The 21,914-nt window shown below is 37.8% G+C and overlaps 1 protein-coding gene across 32 annotated transcripts in view; it reads left to right on the top strand.

The window, feature by feature from the left end:
* Positions 1 to 21,914, top strand: part of EPB41 (erythrocyte membrane protein band 4.1) — a 205,563-nt gene that overhangs the window by 108,999 nt on the left and 74,650 nt on the right. For all 32 annotated transcript variants that reach the window (XM_049711689.1, XM_049711648.1, XM_049711625.1 and 29 more), the window contains 4 exons: positions 7,371 to 7,458; positions 11,637 to 11,789; positions 14,248 to 14,345; positions 16,748 to 16,920. In XM_049711689.1, the coding sequence (XP_049567646.1) occupies positions 7,371 to 7,458; positions 11,637 to 11,789; positions 14,248 to 14,345; positions 16,748 to 16,920 (512 nt within the window). The remainder of the gene's footprint in view (positions 1 to 7,370; positions 7,459 to 11,636; positions 11,790 to 14,247; positions 14,346 to 16,747; positions 16,921 to 21,914) is intronic.

Below are 21,914 nucleotides of genomic sequence, written 5' to 3'. Positions count from 1 at the left end.
CTGAAATACATCCTGTTTAATATTCTGTGTGATTTAATGGGAAGTACACAGAAAGCACTTCTGCTGCATACTGAGGTACTCGTCTTGAAGAAAAGCACGTGTGTAATTGTTTTGAGTTCTCAGCTGCATTAGCCAGTTTTTTAATGCAACTCCTTTTTTACTTGAAAAAGTGACTGATTATTCAGACTTGGTTATTTGGCATACATTTCCTCAAAAGTGAAATGAGCCAGTCCTTTAAGGATTGGTAAATGACTGATAGTATTTGTTACTAATGACAAAATTCAAGCTTTCAAATGAAAATTAGAATTTTGGAAAATTTGTATTTGCCGTCATAATCTTGACAGGTTCCAAATACTTAAACGACTTTTCTGATGAAGTTGGTGATTATTTTAATGAATGTGATTCTTTTCTTTTAATATCATACAATGAAATGTGTCAACATTTGGAAAACTTGCATTACTCAGCCAACCAGTATTTTTCAGATATGAAATGCATGATGTTACAAAATCATGCATCTGTATAAAAGACCCATTCAAAATGCAAGATAGACCAATGGATTTTAATGTAATATGGTACAAAAAGTTCACTGATATGTTTTCAGATTTCACACTGCAACTAACCTTTAGGAAACAGCCATTGTTAAGTTTTGGTGTAGTATCAAAGAAGAATATTTTTAATCATCAATTCTTCCTTTTCCAACTACATATCTGTGTGAGATCAGGTTTCTTCATATATTACAACCATACAAAATATTGCAACAGATTGAATACAGAAGCAGGTAGGAAAATCTAGCTGTCTTCTAAGCCACACATTAAATAAAATTTGTAGGGCTTCCCTGGTGACGCAGTGGTTGAGAGTCCGCCTGCTGATGCAGGGGACGCAGGTTCGTGCCCCGGTCTGGGATGATCCCGCATCCCGCGGAGCGGCTGGGCCCGTGGGCCATGGTCACTGGGCCTGCGCGTCCGGAGCCTGTGCTCCGTGGCGGGAGAGGCCACAGCAGAGAGAGGCCCGCGTACCGCAAAAAAAAAAAAAAAAAAAATTGTAAATATGTAAAGCAGTGTCACTCCTTAACTACATTTGGGGAAAATACTGTTATTTTTCACACAAAAAATTTTTCATGTTAAAACATGAGTCATTTATTGTTATTCATTAAGTCCCCTACATACAAACGAGTTCCGTTCGGAGAGAGTATTCGTAAGTCCAATTTGTTGGTAAGTCCAACAAAGTTAGCCTAGGTACCCAACTAACACAATCGGCTATATACTGTTGCTTTTACGCTTGCTTCTGGACATCCTGGGCTTGAAATAAAGACACTCTACTGCTATACTCTACAGTCCTGTACAAAGTACACAAAAGCACAACCACTTGTAGAGAATGCAAGCACGTGACAATGTATGCCAGACACATGAACTAACTTATGTGATTGGACATGCAAACGCACATTCACATCTTTGAAAGTTTGCAACTTGAAGGTTCGTAAGTAGGGGACTTACTGTTCTTTAAAGATTTAATCAATAGTTTTCAATTTTATTAGTTTTAATTTCTAATATAGTAAATATTGATAGAAATAACTCACATTAAAAAAAACTCTTAAAAAAACTCAGTAATTATTGAGAGTGAAGGGATCCTGAGGTCAAAAAGTTTGAGAACCCCTGAGTTAGGCAGTAAGACTAAAACCTGGGCTGTGGAGTCCGCCTGTCTTGCTTTGAATTCAGGCTCCATTCCTTATTAGCTTTATGACTCAGTAAGTTATTTAAACTCTCTAAGTTTCAGTTTTTTCATCGGAAAAATAAGGCTGATGATGTGAATTTTGTGATTGTTAAATTAGAAATTCATGTAAAGTGCTTTGCACAATGATTCTTATTCCATTTTACAAGTAATGAATGTGAGTCTGGGTTTAGAGAAATGCTCTTTGGAACTAACTGAGTTTAAACCCAAATAGGTGAAACGATCTCAGAGGACAGGTGGATATGGTCTACTTGATGTTCTGTGAGGTATACAGATAGAAATTGAGCAATAATCGATCTCCGTGATTAGAAAATTTAGAGGTCTGTCATCTTGGAATTTACTTGCTCCTTTTTGGAAAGATTGGCAATCCTCACAAACAGAAAGCAAAATGGAAATTTTGATTATGTCCAACAACGTGACATTTTAACCAGTCCAAAGAGACTTCTGCTTAGGCAGAAGCATTTACTATGCATTGGAAAATACAAGTAAATACTACTCTGCTCCTCAGATAAATAGAAGATAGCCTACGTACAAGGAATTCTTAGTAGTGGCCCTTTGCCTAGACAGAGACCGTGAAGCTATAATTAACACTCAATTTACAATAGCAAATCAAGCTTTAAAACGAATTGTCCTCCATTTATGGGGACTAAGATGGTATGTAAAGTTGTCAGTTGTCCCCCACTTAATTATTTGAAACCACAGTCCTTAATTAGAAGATGCAACAACATTATTAAAAGGCTGTCACAACCCCGCCAGATGAAAACTGCTGACCACAAGCATGCAGACCCCAAATTGGCTGAAACCAGAAGATGGGTGATGCTTGAAACTTCACCTTGTTGCCAACCAATCAGAGAATTGTCCATGAGCTGATCATGCACCCTGTAGCCCCCTCCCTCACACTGCCTTTAAAACCTTTGTCTCCTAACCAGCAACTTGGAGTTCGTTTTAGGACATTAATCCACCATCTTCCCAGGTTGCCGGCCTCATGAATAAAGCAACTTTTCCCATTAAAAAAAAAAAAAAAAAAAAAAAAAGGCTGTCACATAACATTGGAACTCACTGAATGGCTCTATATCCTGACTCCACTTGCTCAAAATAAATACAGGGAAATTTTGTTATAACTTCTCTTTTTAATGAGCAAAAGTTAACCAGTGCCAAAGCTCCCTGGTTAGGTACTTCTGTAAGTTGCAGTAATTTCAAGTAGTAAATTATTAGATGGTACTGAATAAATTCAGGACAGTACTCCTAATGGTTTAGAGCTGTCTAGTCTCTTCCCAGATAGTTTGTTACTACTTTCAAGAGTGTTCAAACATTTAGGAAAAACCATAGTCTTTAAAATGTTAAGCTGAAAATACTTTAAGTTGAATTTGTGATTTAAATCTGTAAATTATATGTTTGTATTTATGCACAGGTATCTGTGGTTGGTGGGACTATGGGAGAGTTTCTTCCTTTTTTTTGTATGCTCTTAAAGATATTTTCCAACTCTTATACAATGAATTAATGATTTTTATAAGAAAAAGCTTCCTGAAACAATTGTGTCCTAAAGCCGTTAGGTGGGATAGAGCAAGATAGTCATCCATGCTGAGAGGCAGTCTGGCTGGGGATATTGGGGCTTAAGCAGGGTGAGGAGAATGTTCATTGTGGGGGGCCATCCTGGCAGGAGAAGTCAGAGCTCAAATAGGATGAAAAGGGAGTCGTGAAGGCCTGCAGAGGGCATCCCTATGGGATGGTACCTGATACAGGTGTTGAAGCCCAAGCCGGGTGAAGAAGATGTCTATGGAAGGGGTAGCCTAACACCAGGAGTCAGAACCTGAGTGAGGTAAGGAGGACATGTGCGGGGAGCAGCCTAGCATGGGGAATTCAGAGTCTAAGCCAGTGAAGAGGACACCCACGTGGAGGAGGGGTCGGTGGCAGCAAAGAGAGATTGGTTATGTACAGGGGGTTGATCAAATGAGTCAATGTATTGTATTAAGGGTAATGGGAGCCAGGTTTCTGACTGTCAGTAAAGGGAGATACAAATTAGAGTGAGAGAGAAATTAAAATGAACCCTGTGGTGTTGCATTAAAACTGGAGGTTTCAGTGTAAACTCATTGTTTCCAATAGATAGATGGATGGATAGATAGATGTTAGATAGATAGAGATGTAAATAGGTACACACACACACACACACACACACACACACACACACACACACACACACACACACGCATACTCACATACTCTGACTCTACGTTGTGCCAGAAGGAGGTGCTCAAAAAATGATGGGAAGGGCTTCCCTGGTGGCGCAATGGTTGAGAGTCCGCCTGCCTATGCAGGGGACACGGGTTCGTGCCCCGGTCCAGGAAGATGCCACATGCCGCGGAGCGGCTGGGCCCGTGAGCCATGGCTGCTGAGCCTGCGCGTCCGGAGCCTGTGCTCCGCAACGGGAGAGGCCGCAACAGTGAGAGGCCCGCATACCGCAAAAAAAAAAAAAAAAAAAAGAAAAAAAAATGATGGGAAATGGTCAGAGGGACACAGAATCCAGCTTAGAAAGGCCCCCACTAACCAAATCTGGGACGATTTAAGCACTAAAATAAATAAGGAAAATAATTGATTATATTACATTGAATAAGCTGAGAATCCCTGAGTCCATACTGATATAAATGAGTGAATAGATTAAAAGTTTGACAAGGAATAGACTATTTCCAAATACATTCCCACAGAATATTTATTAATTACAAAGAGGTAAAGAGGAATTTCATGGAAGAGAAGCCCGGCAGACATCACTGATCAAAACGAACATCTGGAAGAGACAAATTGAAATCATGTTCCCCCTGATAGGATGCAGTGAGAACACAGGGTCACTTCTGTGATATTCCTGTGAAAGATGTATAACTTATGAGGTCAATTTGTGGAGAAACATCAGACAGGCCCAAATTGAGGGGCATTCTATAGAATAACTGCCCTGTAATCTTTAGAAGTTCAAGATTAGGAAAGTCAAAGAAAGACTAAGAAACTTTTCCAGACTGAAGAGGACGCAAGAGAGATGAACTAAATGAAACTCCATGAGGCTAAACTGGATTCTTCTGCCATACAGAACATTTTGGAAATAACTGGGTAAACTTGAATGGGGTCTGAGGATTAGATGGCAGTAATGTATTACTGTTTATTTCCTTGTTTTCAGAGCCCTGTGGAGGTTATGTAGGAGAATATCCTTGTTTGTAGGAATTACACACCAGAGTACTTGGGAGTGATTGGTCATCAGGTTGACAGTTTGCTCTCAAATGGTTCAGGAAAAATTGTTTGTATTGTAGGTAACTTTTAAGCGTGTTTCAAAATTTTTTTAGTTATATAAAAAAATGTTAAATGCAAAGCATCAGCCAAACCTCAAATATAAATATTATTTTCAACCAACAAGGAAAGTCATAGTTTTAAAGATCTCTTCTTACCACCTGCCCTTAATACAATTTTAAAGCATGCTTACTTATTAGAAAATCATTTACTACATAGTTTGAAATTTAAATCTGTATTAAAATTGATTGACCCCGTTAATGTCCCTTAGAGTTGGAGAAGTATGGGGAAGATTTCATCATGATTGCTTCATTTAATGTCTTAAAACTTGTCTTCAAATTAAAGTGATTAAAATTATTTCTCGGGCTTCCCTGGTGGCGCAGTGGTTGAGAGTCCGCCTGCCGATGCAGGGGACACGGGTTCGTGCCCCGGTCTGGGAAGATCCACATGCCGCGGAGCGGCTAGGCCTGTGAGCCATGGCCGCTGAGCCTGCGTGTCCGGAGCCTGTGCTCCACAACGGGAGAGGCCATAACAGGGAGAGGCCCGCGTACCGCAAAAAAAAAAAAAAATTATTTCTCTTTTATGAGTTGCTTATGATGTACCACTGTATCAGAAACCTAAGGGTGCAATAATAATAAACATTTATACTTTACAAAGCAGTTTCACAAGCACTATCTCATTTTATCCTACTAGTCACATTCATTCATTCATCAAAGATTAAAAAAATCATTGCCTATACTAGTCTCAAGAAGTAGGTATTATTATGCTTCTTACTTTCTGGTTAGGAGATTGAGGTCACCACTCTTAAGTGCAGGAGCTAGGATTCCAGCTGCAGTGATGTGACTTGGGTCCTGGCTAAAGCCTGCTACCTTAAACTGAGTCATAACTTGCCTACGACCATGTAATCCCTCCATGCTTGTTTCTTCATCAGCAAAGTGAAAGTGTTGGACTCTATAATCTTCAAGCTCCATTCCAGCTTCGAATCCTAAAATTCAAGCCATCAATAATACTAACACTAACAACAACAAAGACAAAAAAACCAAAAACCCATAAAATGGGAGTAACCTTAACTAGAAAAGTATATAATTTATATGAGGGAAAAAAAACTACAAAAATTTCCTGAGATGTTTTTAATGACTTGAATATACAGACTTGCGTATGTGTTTATTTTCCCATTCTCCTTTTTTGTGTTCAATTTCAGAGTCATTAATAAAGAGCATTCAGGTATGATGGTTTAGCGCTTGTGGAAGGAAGTTTTTATTCTGAGAGCTGAGTCATTAACAAATCTGCAGTTTCTTTCCTGAGATTTTTTTTTATGGGGGGGGGTGTTATTCCAGGGAACCCTTTGTTCTTTTTAATGAGGATAAAGACAGATGGGTTTGGAAGAGACTTTCTCTTGTTAAATGAATAGGTCACTGCTGCTTTTTATAGCTGGAGGCTGGCAGTCTTATGGGAAATAGGCATTTACTTGGTTTCTCTTTGGGGGTGTGGCCGCTTTATTGTTACTATGAATTTCTGTTTGATTGGTTTGAATTGCACAGCACTAGGAGTAATATTTTTTCCTTCAAAGCTCAACATAACAGCTCATGAGCACTTTTCAAAAGAGAAGAAAGTTATAAAGGAGAAGGAAAGACTGTCACAGTGAGTGTTTAGACAGTGAGGCTGATTGTTTTCAAACAAATTTAATTCATTATATGCCTAGTAATGAAGACATCTTAATAACAGAGAAAACAGCCCCATTATCTACATGCCTCTATTAACCAATTTATTTTGTTTAGGTCAGTGGGCAGGACACCATCTGTTACCAGAAATTTTCTTTTCATCAAGCCTGCCCCCATTAAGAATCCCCAGTTAAGCAACTTCAGCTGCCCTCCTGTTTAATTTCCATATTAACTCAATTCAGGGATAGGGAGAGAAAAAGGCAGCTAAGAGGAGATTGTAAGTTGTACCATGCCCTCAGAGGATTTAATTTGGTCACCTCCTTGGCAAGATAAATTAGTGGGAGGAGTTTACATGTGTTGGAGAAAAGGCCTACGGAGAGGGAGGGGCAGAACTGATGGTGGATGAGGTAGCTTTAAAGAAATTTAGAAGGTTTTATTTTTTAACTTTTTTTTTCTGATAGCTTTTGGTGACTTTTGGTTTCTCCAAGGTCTCTTTTTCCAAGGCATATTTCAATTATTTAGACACAGGTAGTGATAAGAGTCCTTTTCCATACATAATAGTCTACTTTTAGGACTATGAAATATATCTACATACATATTGGTATGTATATGTTTATATGTTTATATAAAGTACAAGTAATATACAAATGTTATTATTGTAAATGTTGACACTGTGACACTGAAAGTCTTTTTGTTTTTCTTCTATCAAAGGTCCATGACTCCAGCTCAGGCTGACCTGGAATTTCTTGAGAATGCCAAAAAGTTGTCTATGTATGGTGTTGACCTTCATAAAGCAAAGGTAATGGTAACTTTGGCCTTTATTAATATGCATGTATCAGACCTGTGTTATATAATATTTCTTACCAACCTTTATCTGGGGCATTACAAAACATTCAGAGGAGATAGTAATTCTTGTTGGAATTTTAAGTCTATCAGTTGAACCAGTCAAGTGTATTAAGTGTATCAGTTGAATTGTCCTTTTACAATTCCACCATCAGAGCGAAGTTTCACACCCAAGCAACCATAAGGATCAAAAGATACAGCACCGAGAGCAAAAGAAATGATAATTTCCTAAAATGCAGGTACACTTGAAAATATAGAGTGGCAGTGAGGCATGTTTCACAGACAACATCACCTACATCAGAATCACCCGGGGTGTTTATTAAATATGCAGATTCCTGAGCTTCTCCCAGATTTACTGAATTACTTTGGAGGAGCGGCTAAGTCTCCAGATTTAATGAATATCCCAAATGATCCTCCTTCATGTTTGAATCTGAGAATCATTGGCGTAAGGTAGTGGTTCTCAAAGTGTGGTCTCTGAACCAGCGTTTAGCATTGTCTAGGAACTTGTTAGAAATGCTCATGTCAGGTCCCATCCCAGTCTCACTGAATCAGAAACTATGTGGGTGGAGCCCAGCAGTCTGTTTTAACAAGCTCTCCAGGTGATTCTAATGCACAGGGGAGGAACCACAGCGGCTCATTTGAGAACCACTGGGTTAGGGATTTGGAAACTTGAGCTTTCATCCTAGTTCTACCTAATACAACCTAACACAATGAATACTTAAGGGATGTCGCTTGACTTCTCTCATCTTCAGCTACTGAAATGTCTGGGGAGGTTGAGGAGTTTGTGAGAGAAAGAAAGGGCTCAAGGGATGACCTGAGGTTCATTTAGAGAAATTTAACTAGGATGCGTGATGGGGAATCAAAACCATGTCCAGTGAGAAACAGGCAAAGGAATAGGGATACTTAACCCACAGAAGGGAAAGTTTAGGAAAGATAAAATGTCAGTCTTCATGGATTTCAAGGATTAACTTGTGAAGTAAAGATTTTACTATGGCTCCAAGATATAACACTAGAGCCGGTAAAATGAAAACTGCAGGGAAATACTTTTCAGTCCAGTTGGACAAATTGTCTCACAGAGCTATTTCAAAGATGGGATGGGCTGCCTCAGAAGGGACTGAGTCGTCTGTCACTAGAGATATTCCAGGTTAGGCAGAATAATCACTTGGTAGGAATTTAGAAAAGGACATTCAAACATTTGGTGGGTGATTGGACTAAAATGACCTTTCAGGTTTCTCCCAACCTGAATATCTGTATCTGAGGTTTCTTCCTTATTTACATTCTAGTAACTAATAAAATTTCATTGCATGTTAGTGAGTTTTCTTAGGATGTTGCTCTGGATTGTTTGGGGCTGGGTACTGTAACTTCTGTGAATCTCAAAAGTAGCTGGTAGGAAGATCAGATCAGGTCCAGAACTGAAATTGTTAGGTTTTGCTTCTCAATTTCTGCTGGAGGCTGGTGTCAATTCAGTAATTATCAGGATTACATGAGGAGTCAGGCAGCATATTTCTACAGCAAATGTTGTAAAGCAAATTGTTTCTCCAAAACATATAGTTAAAAGAGAGATGTAGTTGTATCCACAGCCTTTAAAAACTTAAGGGGACATCTTCTGGGAAATTTTGTTATGTAGTCATCGAATTGAAGCTGAATATAATTTCTTCTCTCTATTGTGCTTGTACGTAACACACGTAGGCACTGATATGTTTCTTTATACTCATTTTGGGAAAAGGAGCAGTCTAGAAGCATATAACTCAGGTCTTTTATTACTTATCTAAATAAATGGTTATCTGTAGAGATTAACTCAGGTGAAATTTATTTTCCTTGAATTACAGACATAGATGATTAATATTATATATTGAATTAAAATTTTTTCTTTAATAAAGAGGCATGCAAATATGGCTTTATTGGTAACTTACTGTTCCTTTTTGACCTGAGGATAATAGTTATAACTTACTATACTTAAAAAAAAACTTACTATACTTAACATCAGTAATTATAAAAATCTGAGTTCTCTCATACTGAGTTTATAAGGAATAGAGTCAACTCCTATACTTATCATGGTTTTTGGAGGGATGACCACTTTATCATAGAAAAACAAGAATTATAGTTGTGCATGTATATTTGGTAGTATACATAGCCCTATGCCCTGGCCTCCAGGAAGTCCTGGTGGTCTGCTGACTTAAACATACATGTATACGACATGCAGCTACCATAGCTACCATAGTAATTATTTGCTGACTATGATAATGATAGGTTTGAGTACTTCAGAACTGGGAGACCAAAATGCCTGCCCTAGGATTTTCATATACAGACAGGCATGGTGAAAATAAATTAGTGTCTCTTTTTGAATTATTAAGGGAAGCCTTTTTAAAAATTTTTTTTATTCATTTACTTATTTATTGCCTGTGTTGGGTCTTCGTTGCTGCACGCAGGCTTTCTCTAGTTGTGGCGAGCAGGGGCTATTCTTCGTTGTGGTGCACGGGCTTCTCATTGCAGTGGCTTCTCTTGCTGTGGAGCACGGGCTCTAGGCATGCGGGCTTCAGTAGTTGTGACACCCAGGCTCAGTAGTTGTGGCTCGCGGGCTCTAGAGCGCAGGCTCAGTAGTTGTGGCGCACGGGCTTAGCTGCTCCGCGGCATGTGGGATCTTCCCTGACCAGGGCTCGAACCCGTGTCCCCTGCATTGGCAGGCAGATTCTTAACCACTGCGCCACCAGGGAAGTCCGAGGGAAGCCTTTCTGGAGGCTGCAGAGGCTCAGTTTTATGAGAGGAGTGTTGTGAAGGTAGATGAGGTGCAAGCCGAGTGACATTTCACAGTGGCTTTGAGGGGTGGTGATGGTGGCTGTATTACTCCTCATAGCAGTCTATTCCTTCAGTGGGTAAGATGTGTGTATGTCCATGTTTCTTGGAAAAAAGAAAAGCAGATGTTCCCTCAGTCACTAATAATGAACGAAATAATTGATAGTAATGGTTGAAGGTTTAAGCTTAGTGTATGTTGTTACTAAAATACCCTGAAATTTCCTAATTTATCAACCTACATGAATCAAGATTTTTATAAATCTGAAGCAAAGAATTTACTAATATTTGCCATAATAAGTTATGATTAATAATGTGGGCAGGTAACAAACTCAGTGTAAACACTTACTGAGCATGTTGTCAATAACAGAATTTGGAGTGATAATAGCAATGATTTAGATACAGTTTCCACCCTCAAGCACTGAATTTTAATTTTTTCTAGTTGTTTTCCTCATTATAAAGGTGATATATTAATAATATATGTATATATATATATATATAATCCATACATAATTGTATGTGCCTAGAAAATAGGATAATCCTGGAAATTATCAAATCAGTACTGGTTACTGTTAAAGAGTGTGGGAGGAGGAGGGTAGATTTTTTTAAAATTTTACACATTTCTGTATTGTTTGAATTTCTTACATACATGTGTTAGTTTTTTCATATTTGAATACTTTTTAAAAGATAATACATGTTTATTGTAATTGGAAAGTATAGAAAACTGAAATGAAAAATTGTTCATAATTGTACCACCTAAAGAATGCCATTATTAACATTTTGGTGTATTCATCTTTCTTCTATGTATATTTTTTATATTGTTGGAATCAAATTATGTATGTAATTTTATCCTGCTTTATTTTGCTTAATGTTACAACATAATTATTTTCCCATTTATCTCCCAAATTCTATTTAACTGTTTTAATGGCCACATTGTACTTCACTGTATGGATGAACAATAATTTAACCCTAATGCTTGGATACTTAGGTTATATCCAGTTTTTCACTCTTATAACATTCTGAACATTATCATGTGTAAAACTTTTTCTGTGATTTGAATTATTTCCTTAGAACAGATTATAGAAATAGAATTACTGAGTCTGATTTGGACATTTTAAAGATATTTGTGGTAGGTAATAACATTGATTTTTAAATGTAGTATAGTAACAACATTTTTACATAGACCAAATAGTCCCATGGGTTATGGTTGTTAGGTTAAACTTTATTTTTCATTGTATTCTTTGTAACTGTATTTGGTTGTTAATATCTTCAGATTGTCTAATAATAGTCGACTATGTTGAGCACTTTGCTCAAGACTGAAACGCTAACGCTTTTTTTCCTCAGGACTTGGAGGGAGTGGATATCATCCTAGGTGTCTGCTCTAGTGGCCTTCTGGTTTACAAAGATAAGCTGAGAATTAACCGCTTTCCTTGGCCCAAAGTGCTGAAGATTTCTTACAAACGTAGCAGCTTTTTCATTAAGATTCGCCCTGGAGAGGTACAGAATTCATGTTTCCCTTTCCTCCTGAATCAAACACAGACCATATCTAAAACATCTCTTCATTCCTGTTTTCCTTGTTATGTCATCTATGAGGTCTCTCTCTAGCTAACTATTTAGGTGTTGATATTTTGTTTCCTAATCAGTCCCGTGATGCTTCTTCTCTTCCTTCCTATTTGTTTTCTGGACAGTTCTCTTCATGTAGGTAAATGTACCATGGCCAAAAGTGAAATTTGGATAATAAACTTGTTCCTTGTTTACTCCAGGTAAAAGCTTGATGGAAAATATTTTTAAATTAAGTAGCATGAGACTTTTAAACTGTGGGGTTAAATTACTTATGTTTTATACCACCGGTCCCTTACCTTATATAATTATTTGTATATGTAGGTTCTAGTAGTTACTGGGAATGTGTCCTAGGGTCAAGTTCTAGATTTTTAGTAGAGTTGGATGTTCAACTTTGTACCAGATAACTCAGTTACTAGTTGGTGATCAATTTTCAGAATATACTAATGCTGGCCAAATTTAACTTTTATATTAAAGAGCCATCATGGTATAGCAGAAAATTGTTCAAGTAGGAACTAAATTTAAAAAAAAAGTTCTAGTGCCTACTCTGCCACCTACTAAGTAAAAGACCCTGGATAAATCTAAAGTGTTCCTTACCATTCAAGGGGGATAATACCTGCTCTGTCAAGGTTGATTTGAAGATCAAATGAGATGACAGGTAAAAGCTCTGAACAGGAAAGCATCGCACTCATGTAAAGAGGCTTTTGTGTGTATATATCACCATCTGCTGGTGAAAAATGGCTCATTATTTGAACATGGAAATACTGAATGTGCAGCCTTAAAATTTAGGATAAGGATTATCATTGAAGCATTTATTTATACCGTAGTTATTTACCTGTGCCTAGCAAAAGTCAAAGAATTTCAAATCCAAGAGTCATTCAGTCAATAAATATTTATTGATGGCTTTCTTTGTGTGAGACACTATTCTAGGGGCTAGGAACAGTAAATATCAATAGAAAAGTCCATCCCTCAACAATCTTTTTTTTTTTTTAACATCCTTATTGGAGTATAATTGCTTTACAATGGTGTGTTAGTTTCTGCTTTATAACAAAATGAATCAGCTATACACATATACATATATCCCCATATCTCCTCCCTCTTGTGTCTCCCTCCCTCCCACCCTCCCTATCCCACCCCTCTACATGGTCACAAAGCACTGAGCCTATCTCCCTGTACTATGTGGCTGCTTCCCACTAGCTATTTTACATTTGGTAGTATATATAAGTCCATGCCACTCTCTCACCTCATCCCAGCTTCCCCTTCCCCTTCCCTGTGTCCTCAAGTCCATTCCTCAACAGTCTTGCAATTTAATGTGGGAAGGCAGAAAAGAAAAAAAAAAAAAATATATATATATATATATATATATATATATGATAATGGGAAGTCTTTGGTTTCTTTAAATGTTAACTATATAATATATATAGTTATATATATTATATATAATATATACTAAAAATGCAAAATTCTTACTTAAGAAAGCAATAAAGTACAACAGTAGGATTTTGAGAAGTGTATATTGTATAGAAGTGTATATAGGATTTTGAGAAGTGAGTATAGTATTGTGACTACAACAGATGATTCAGAAGTAGCGTGGTGTAGTGGCAACCATGAAATTCTGGTTCTGCCACTTAATAGCTGTGAGACTAAGCAGGTGACTTCTCTGACCTCAGTTTCTTCATGTATAAAAATACAGATGATACTGTCTGATCATAGTGTTATTGGCAATAATAGGCACTAGAAGTAAATGTCAGTGTCCTTTCCATCTTATAAAGTATGCTTAAGGCAGAAAAAAAGAGGCAAGAGACTAGCAGGACAGTGTTTCCAGTAGCCCTGGCAGGATGTGGTTTACTTCAGTCGAAGAAGTATCTAGATAAACTAATGATCAATCAAAGAAAAAAAAAGGCATTTAATAATTCAATAATCTGGTTTGAGCCACAATCTTTAGTTCCTATTACTAAAAACGATTGCATAATAATATTAGTTGATTGGAGGAATCATCTGCTATCCTATTCCCTGATTATTGAGTAGTCTAGTATCCTAAATGCAGACAGTAACTATTGTTGGACAATTGTCTGGACAATCAAAATGTGACTTAATTGTGTCTCAGAATAATATACAGTGTATATGTGTGTGTGTGTGTGTGTTTCTGAACAAAATAACATGTGTAAATGATATAAGATGCATTCCCTGGCTTCCTTGCTGTGGAAAAAACCACTCTCAGTGAGTAAATTTCTTTTGGTAAGTAGGAAAAAATTTCAAATGATATTTTATGTCCTTAGACTAGTAACTTTCTTTTTATTCACAATGATCTCTTCTGCAGCACCATATTTCTCTGGTCCTGTATCACTGTAGTTGAATAATACTTTATGTTCCATGTTTGCTTGTGTATTTATAGCAAGAACAGTATGAAAGTACCATCGGATTCAAACTTCCCAGTTACCGAGCAGCTAAGAAATTATGGAAAGTCTGTGTAGAGCATCACACGTTTTTCAGGTATTGTCCTCACTTAAGTATTTTTCAAGGATAAATTATTTATGCATGCTTCTATTTTAAACCTGCTATTGAAATTTCCTTCTTTGCATGGCTGGCCGTCTTTTATTTAGCTCAGGTGAGATCATCTTAAGCAAGATAAAATGAGTCTAGTTCTCCTTCTTTGGGTTGAAAAACACTGTCTTAACATTCCCAGAGCACCTTTCTGTGTATGGTAGAAGGATGAGGGAAATGAGAAATAGGAACCTGTGTTTACTAGAGGCTCTGTGATTGCCCTAACTGGAGCTAAAACCAGTCCTGTCAGGAAGAGGTACCCTGACTTAGCTCCACATGGAATTTCTCTAAGGAGTGCTTAACTACCTTCTGTGGGGCTCTTATACTGGAAGGTTAAAGACGTGAAGCTGATGGTTATTTTGGTTCTAATCAACCCCAGAAAGGGAGCACAGAGAACTATCTTTGCAGCACAGTTGTATCAGATAGAAGACAGAAGAAAGTTTCATCTCCTTTGCTTTTCAAGAGGACATATAATTAACCCCTTGTGTTCATTTACCAAGCATTTTCTGTGTGCTTACCCTTTGTATAGGCACTGTACTAGGCATTGGGAATATATCACTAGATAGTTCTAGCCCCTGTCCTGATGGAACATAAAATCTAGCAGACAAATAATTACTTCTGTTGAAAGGAGAGCCAGCTAGTTGTCAGTTTGCCTTTTTAAGAAAATATCTTTATTATAGAAAATTGCATGTATAGCACAATGAAGAGAATAGTATAATGAACTCCTCTGGTCCCAAACCCCACCTTCAACAATTATCACCCCAAGGTCAATCTTGCTTTATCTATATCCCCACTCACTCCTTCCTACTACTTCTCAGATTATTTTGAAGCAAATCCTAGACTTCATGCCATGTTGTTCATAAATAAACTTGACTCTTTATGAATGGCTCTCAAGAGAGAGAACCACGATAACTTTTTCTTCTATTTGTAATTTCATATCATACTTAGCACTAAAGAACACTGGACAGAAAGACAAGTCAGGGAAAATAACATTTCAGTTCTCATTTCAAATAAAACATGAGGCTACACCTTATATTTGATTAAAGAATCTTAATTATTGGCATTAAGATATTTCTTTGTGTTTTCATCATCTTCTTTAAAACCAAGAAAATAGAGTTTTAAAAGAGGGTGAGGAAGAGTAAAAAGAGGGTTTTTTCCCTTTTCTTTTAATTGAAGTATAGTTGATTTACAATGTTGTGTTTGTTTCAGGTGTACACCAAAGTGATTCAGTTATACATATATATATTTTCAGATTCTTTTCCCTTATAAGTGATTACAAAATATTGAGTATAGTTCCCTGTACTATATAATAGGTCTTTGTTGTTATCTGTTTTATATACAGCAGTATGTATATGTTAATCTCAAACTCCTAATTTTTCCCTCCCCCCAAAAAAAGAGTTATTTTGAATGTTTAATATCTATGTATAGGTTTCAGCTGCAGCCAATGCATTTACTTGTAGGATAGCATATTTAAATCCATTGCATCAAAATAAGAGGATATATTAACATGTAATTCTTCATTACATAAAAGAAAGCATTTGCTGAATTAAACTACCCCAAAGAGAAAAAAATACTCTCTTTTTGGTAGTATTTGATGTAGCAATTTATGCATTTATTCAGCAAATATTTATTGAATGCCAGATTCATGCCAGGCACTATGCCCGAAGTGAAAACACAAAATGAATAAGTCATAGTCTTTATTCTTTACCCAAAGAGAGCTCACAGTCTCATAGTGGAGACCAGCACACAAACAGATTGTTTCAATTCAGTGTAGTAAATGCCATGACAAAAGAGAGCACAGGGTACTGCTTAGAAAGGATGGGGTTCCTAACTGAGTTGAAAATACACCAAATATCCTATTAAATAGGATTTAATAGGCATTGAATACCAGGCATTGAGTTTGGAGTGCATTTGACAAAATTATTATTCTAGGAGAGGGGAAAAGAGCTCTGGGCTTGAATTCTATGACTGCCCAACTTCTTAACAGCTATGACCTTAAGCAAGTAACCTTCTTTGAGGTTCAGTTTCTTTTATCTATAAAATGATGAAAATATTACAGGGGTATAGTGAAAATAGTACAGTGCTATAAAAGCATTTTGAAAACCATAAGACCCTACCTATAGAGATATAAGATTATATCATTAATATAAGCCACAAATAAATTATACATATTGTTTTGAGAAATGACAGAATTAAAATAATGATTGCTTGATTGGAAATTTGTCTTAGTAACTATAAGGAAGCTGTGAGAATTGTGAAACTTTTTAATACTTGATTTTGTCTTTAATCTCACAACCTCATTAGAGTGAGATGATGTATATAATATATGATTATCATGTTTTTCCCCCCAGACTGACATCTACAGACACCATTCCTAAAAGCAAATTTCTTGCCCTGGGATCCAAATTTCGATACAGTGGCCGAACTCAGGCTCAGACCAGGCAAGCTAGTGCTCTGATTGACAGGCCTGCCCCACACTTTGAGCGTACAGCAAGCAAACGGGCATCCCGAAGCCTTGATGGAGGTTTGTATTGAATATTAATGATTTCTTGTTATCCTAACTCTTTAGAGAGAGATAAAGGAAGAATGGTTATCAGATGTGGTCGGGTACATTCAAACTAAGTGCAGTTATCTATAAGAGAATCAAATTAAAGAGTCTCAGTGATAAAACGAAATGGATCTCACTAATTGTCGAATTTAGTGGAATCATCTTAAGAAAAGGAGAACAGAGGTTCAGAGAGAGTAGTAACTAGATCAAGGTCCCACTGCTGGGAAGTGGTGGATTGAACACCACTAGAATTGGAATTAGAATTCAGAATCTCTACCACAGGGTGACACCTAATGTAGTATACTGAACTAAACCCCTCTTGAACATTTTTAAATAGTTATTTTTCAAGTAGAAAAGAGGGAAGGGGTCTGCGTCACTAGTGCAATCACTGAAAAAGTTTAGATCATTTGTCATGTGTCAATTATAGACCAAAAAAACAATCCTATTACTGGAGTGTCCAAATTTTGTTTAAATAAAAGAGGGAGGAAATAAATAAGTTTCATAATTGTATATACTGACAGAAGATCTGTTTCAGTTTTTCTAAGTTTAGTCTCAAGGATTTGAGAGCATTAGCATTACTGAAATGACGTAAAAAGCCACAATCAGTTCTTTTTTTTTTTTGGCCCTGCCACGTGGCTTGCAGGATCTTAGTTCCCCTACCGGGGATTGAACCCGGGCGCCAGCAGTGAAAGCACCGAGTCCTAACCACTGGATCACCAGGGGATTCCCAAGCCATATTCAGTTCTTTATGCAGCTAGAAAGAGGTGGCAAATAAATAAAAGTTCAGAAGGCAGTAACCAAAATAGAGTATTGCTGATTGCAGCTCTATACTATCTATTGTAAAAGCAAGGTGCATGTTACAGTAGTTACAGGCTTCGGTTCTGGAGTCGGACCTGGTTCCAATCTCAACCACTGCATTTATGATCTATCTTCTTGGGTGAGTTACTTACTCAGTGTCTCAGTTTTCTCATTCATAAAATGGGTATGATGATAATATAATATTACCTCAAAGAATTTTCATGAGAAAATAAATGAGATGATATGCTTGGCACAATGGCTGGCACTTAATGTGACCCCAAAATATTAGCTGTCATTAAAATATTGTTAATATTCTAGCCGCAGCATTATTATTTTGTTTTGTATCATCCAGAACTATGCTGCCGTATTCTGGTTTGTTGCATTATGGGAGCATATATCAGAAATACCTAGCTCATTTTAAAGGGATCAGGAATGGGTCAGCCACACTTGGAAAAGAAATCACCTAAGCAGTAGAACTTTTGTGCTTCCGTACCACGAGTCATGCTTCTTTCTTTCTGATGTTTCTCTACAAGGCAGATTGTAGGCTTTGTTTATTTACTCTTCATCACAACACTAGGAATTAAGCTCAGAGATTAAATAACTTTTCTTAAGATATGATAGCTGTTGGATTGGAGTATAGGTTGGTTTAACTCCAAAATCCATGTTCTGCCAGATCCATACTTATTTACTGATTTGTTCAACTATTTTAAACTTCTGTGTGTCAGGTATTGTTCTAGTTATTGGGGATACAGCTGTGAACATACAGACATGGTTCTGCCCTCATGGGGCTTACATTCTATGGGTAGAAACAGAAATAAAATGAAACAAGTTCAGGTAGTGATAAGTGCTATAAAGAAAATAAAACACTAATGGGATGGAGAGTGTCTGTGGATGGGGAGATTGGGGAGCTGTTTCAAATTGAGTGGTCCACTCTAAATTTAGAAGGTTCCTCTGAGGAGCTTCATTTGAACTGAAACCTGAATTATGAGAAGGAGCCAGCCATCCCCGAATTTGGGGGGATAAACATTCTTGAAAAGGGAGTATCAAGTACAAAGACCTGTAGGTAGATGTGAGTTTGGCATGTGTCTAGATCAGTGCTGTCCCATAGAACTTTCCATGCTGATGAAAATTTTCTATTTTGTGATGTCCAGTTTGGTAGCCAGTAGCCATATGTGGCCATATGAACTTGAAATGTGACTGTGAAACTGAGGAACTCAATTTTAACTAAACCTAAATAGTCACACATGGCTAGTACAAAGATCTACTCCACTACAGGGGTAGTAAAGGAGAAGCTTGGTGAAGTCTGTTGCAGGATCTGAGTGAGAGATAACAACAGCTTGGACTTGAGTATTGGCGTTAAAGACAGTGAAAACTGGTCAGGGATACAATACAGAAGTAGCGCTGACAGAATTACTGGTAAATTAAGTGTTGGAGATGGTAAGGAAAAGAAAATCAAGGTTTATTCCTAGGCTTGATCATTTACTACAATGGGAAAGTCTGAGAGAGGAGCAGAGTTTGGGGATGTAGGAAATCAAGACTTCTCTTTTGGACATGTTAAGTTTGAGGTATGATCACTCAATCCTCATATCTGCCATATTCATATAACAACCTCAGGCATCGCTTTCTTGTCCGGTAAATCACCCTACCTCCAGTTTATCTTTGTTTTGGGGAGTTATTATTCTTATTATTTTATCCCCATTTTTCAGTGAGAAAACTAAGGCTGGAAAGTTTAAGCAATCTGTTCAAGATCTCACAGCTAGTAAGTTCCAAAGCTTGAACAAAAACTCACGTCTGTCTGATACCATATGGCTTCTTCCACTAAATGAAATTTCATTGTTATATAGATACTATGCCTGATGTATCTTTTCTTTCTAATAGCAAAAATAACCAACAATTCAAGGGTTAGTGAGCTTTGGTACTTTGAACAAATTAGAAATTATTTATTTATTTTCTAACATCTTTATTGGAGTATAACTGCTTCACAATGGTGTGTTAGTTTCTGCTGTATAACAAAGTGAATCAGCTGTACATATACATATATCCCCATATCTCCTCCCTCTTGCGTCTCCCCCCCACCCTCCCTAATGCACACCTCTAGGTGGTCACACAGCACCGAGCTGATCTACCTGTGCTATGCGGCTGCTTCCCACTAGCTATCTATTTTACGTTTGGTAGTGTATATGTGTCCCTGCTACTCTCTTACTTCATCCCAGCTTACCCTTCCCCCTCCCCGTGTCCTCAAGTCCATTCTTTACGTCTCTGTCTTTATTCCTGTCCTACCCCTATGTTCTTCAGAACTGTTTTTTCTTTTTTAGATACCATATATATGTGTTAGCATACGGTATTTGTTTTTCTCTTTCTGACTTACTTCACTCTGTATGACAGACTCTAGGTCCATCCACCTCACTACAAATAACTCAATTTCGTTTCTTTTTATGGCTGAGGAAAGCTTTACTTATAAAGATGCTTCTGTTACTTGTAGAAATAACATGTTGACTGTCTCTATTTTTCTAGCTGTAGAAACCTCACAGTTCAATTCAAGATTTTTTTTTTTTTTGCGGTATGCAGGCCTCTCACTGTTGTGGCCTCTCCCGCTGTGGAGCACAGGCTCTGGACGCGCAGGCTCAGCGGCCATGGCTCACGGGCCCAGCCGCTCCGCGGCATGTGGGATCTTCCCGGACCGAGGCACGAACCCGTGTCCCCTGCATCGGCAGGCGGACTCTCAACCACTGCGCCACCAGGGAAGCCCTCAATTCAAGATTTTAAAAAACCTTGATGTCTCTGTCTAATTGACTAATATTGGCCAGTTATATTAAATTATACACTGTGTTCCTGGCGGGAAATCTCCAAAAATTTGTCTTCAAATGTTGTAGCAATGTTTGAGTTTCCAAAACTAAAGCATGTAAAACAATTCTAAAGGAAGACAGTCAGAGCTTTGGTGGCTTTACCGTTAGTATCACAGAGTTTTGGGAGCTTAGAAAAAGTTTTTGTTTTTTTCTTTTTTTAAGGTTTGTGGCAACCCTTCGTGGAGCTAGTCTATTGGCGCCATTTTCCCAACAGCATTTGCTTACTTAGTGTCTGTGTCACATTTTTTTTTTAATTTAATTTAATTTTTTTATACAGTAGGTCCTTATTAGTCATCAATTTTATACACATCGGTGTACACATGTCAATCCCAATTGCTGAATTCATCCCACCACGACCCCCACCCCCCCGCACCTTTCCCCCCTTGGTGTCCATACGTTTGTTCTCTACATCTGTGTCTCTATTTCTGCCCTGCAAACCGGTTCATCTGTACCATTTTTCTAGGTTCTACATATATGCATTAATATACGATATTTGTTTTTCTCCTTCTGACTTACTTCACTCTGTATGACAGTCTCTAGATCCATCCGTGTCTCTACAAATGACCCAATTTCATTCCTTTTTGTGGCTGAGTAATATTCCATTGTATATATGTACCACATCTTTTTTTTTTTTTTTTTTTGCGGTACGCGGTCCTCTCACTGTTGTGGCCTCTCCCGTTGTGGAGCGCAGGCCCAGCGGCCATGGCTCACAGGCCCAGCCGCTCCGCGGCATGTGGGATCCTCCCAGACTGGAGCACAAACCCATGTCCCTTGCATCAGCAGGTGGACTCTCAACCACTGCGCCACCAGGGAAGCCCCTACCACATCTTCTTTATCCATTCGTCTGTCAATGGGAATTTAGGTTGCTTCCATGACCTGGCGATTGTAAATAGTGCTGCAATGAACAGTGGGGTGCATGTGTCTTTTTGAATTATGGTTTTCTCTGGGTATATGCCCAGTAGTGGGATTTCTGGATCATATGGTAATTCTATTTTTAGTTCTTTAAGGAACCTCCATAGTGGCTGTATCAATTTACATTCCCACCAACAGTACAAGAGGGTTCCCTTTTCTCCACACTCTCTCCAGCATTTGTTGTTTGTAGATTTTCTGATGATGCCCATTCTAACTGGTGTGAGGTGATACCTCATTGTAGTTTTGATTTGTATTTCTCTAATAATTAGAGATGTTGAGCAGCTTTTCATGTGCTTCTTGGCCATCTGTATGTCTTCTTTGGAGAAATGTCTATTTAGGTCTTCTGCACATTTTTGGATTGGGTTGTTTGTTTTTTTAATATTGAGCTGCATGAGCTGTTTATATATTTTTGAG

The sequence above is a fragment of the Orcinus orca genome, chromosome 1 (genome assembly GCF_937001465.1).
Source record: "Orcinus orca chromosome 1, mOrcOrc1.1, whole genome shotgun sequence".
Lineage (NCBI taxonomy): Eukaryota > Metazoa > Chordata > Mammalia > Artiodactyla > Delphinidae > Orcinus > Orcinus orca.
This window is presented reverse-complemented; position numbering and strand designations above follow the sequence as displayed.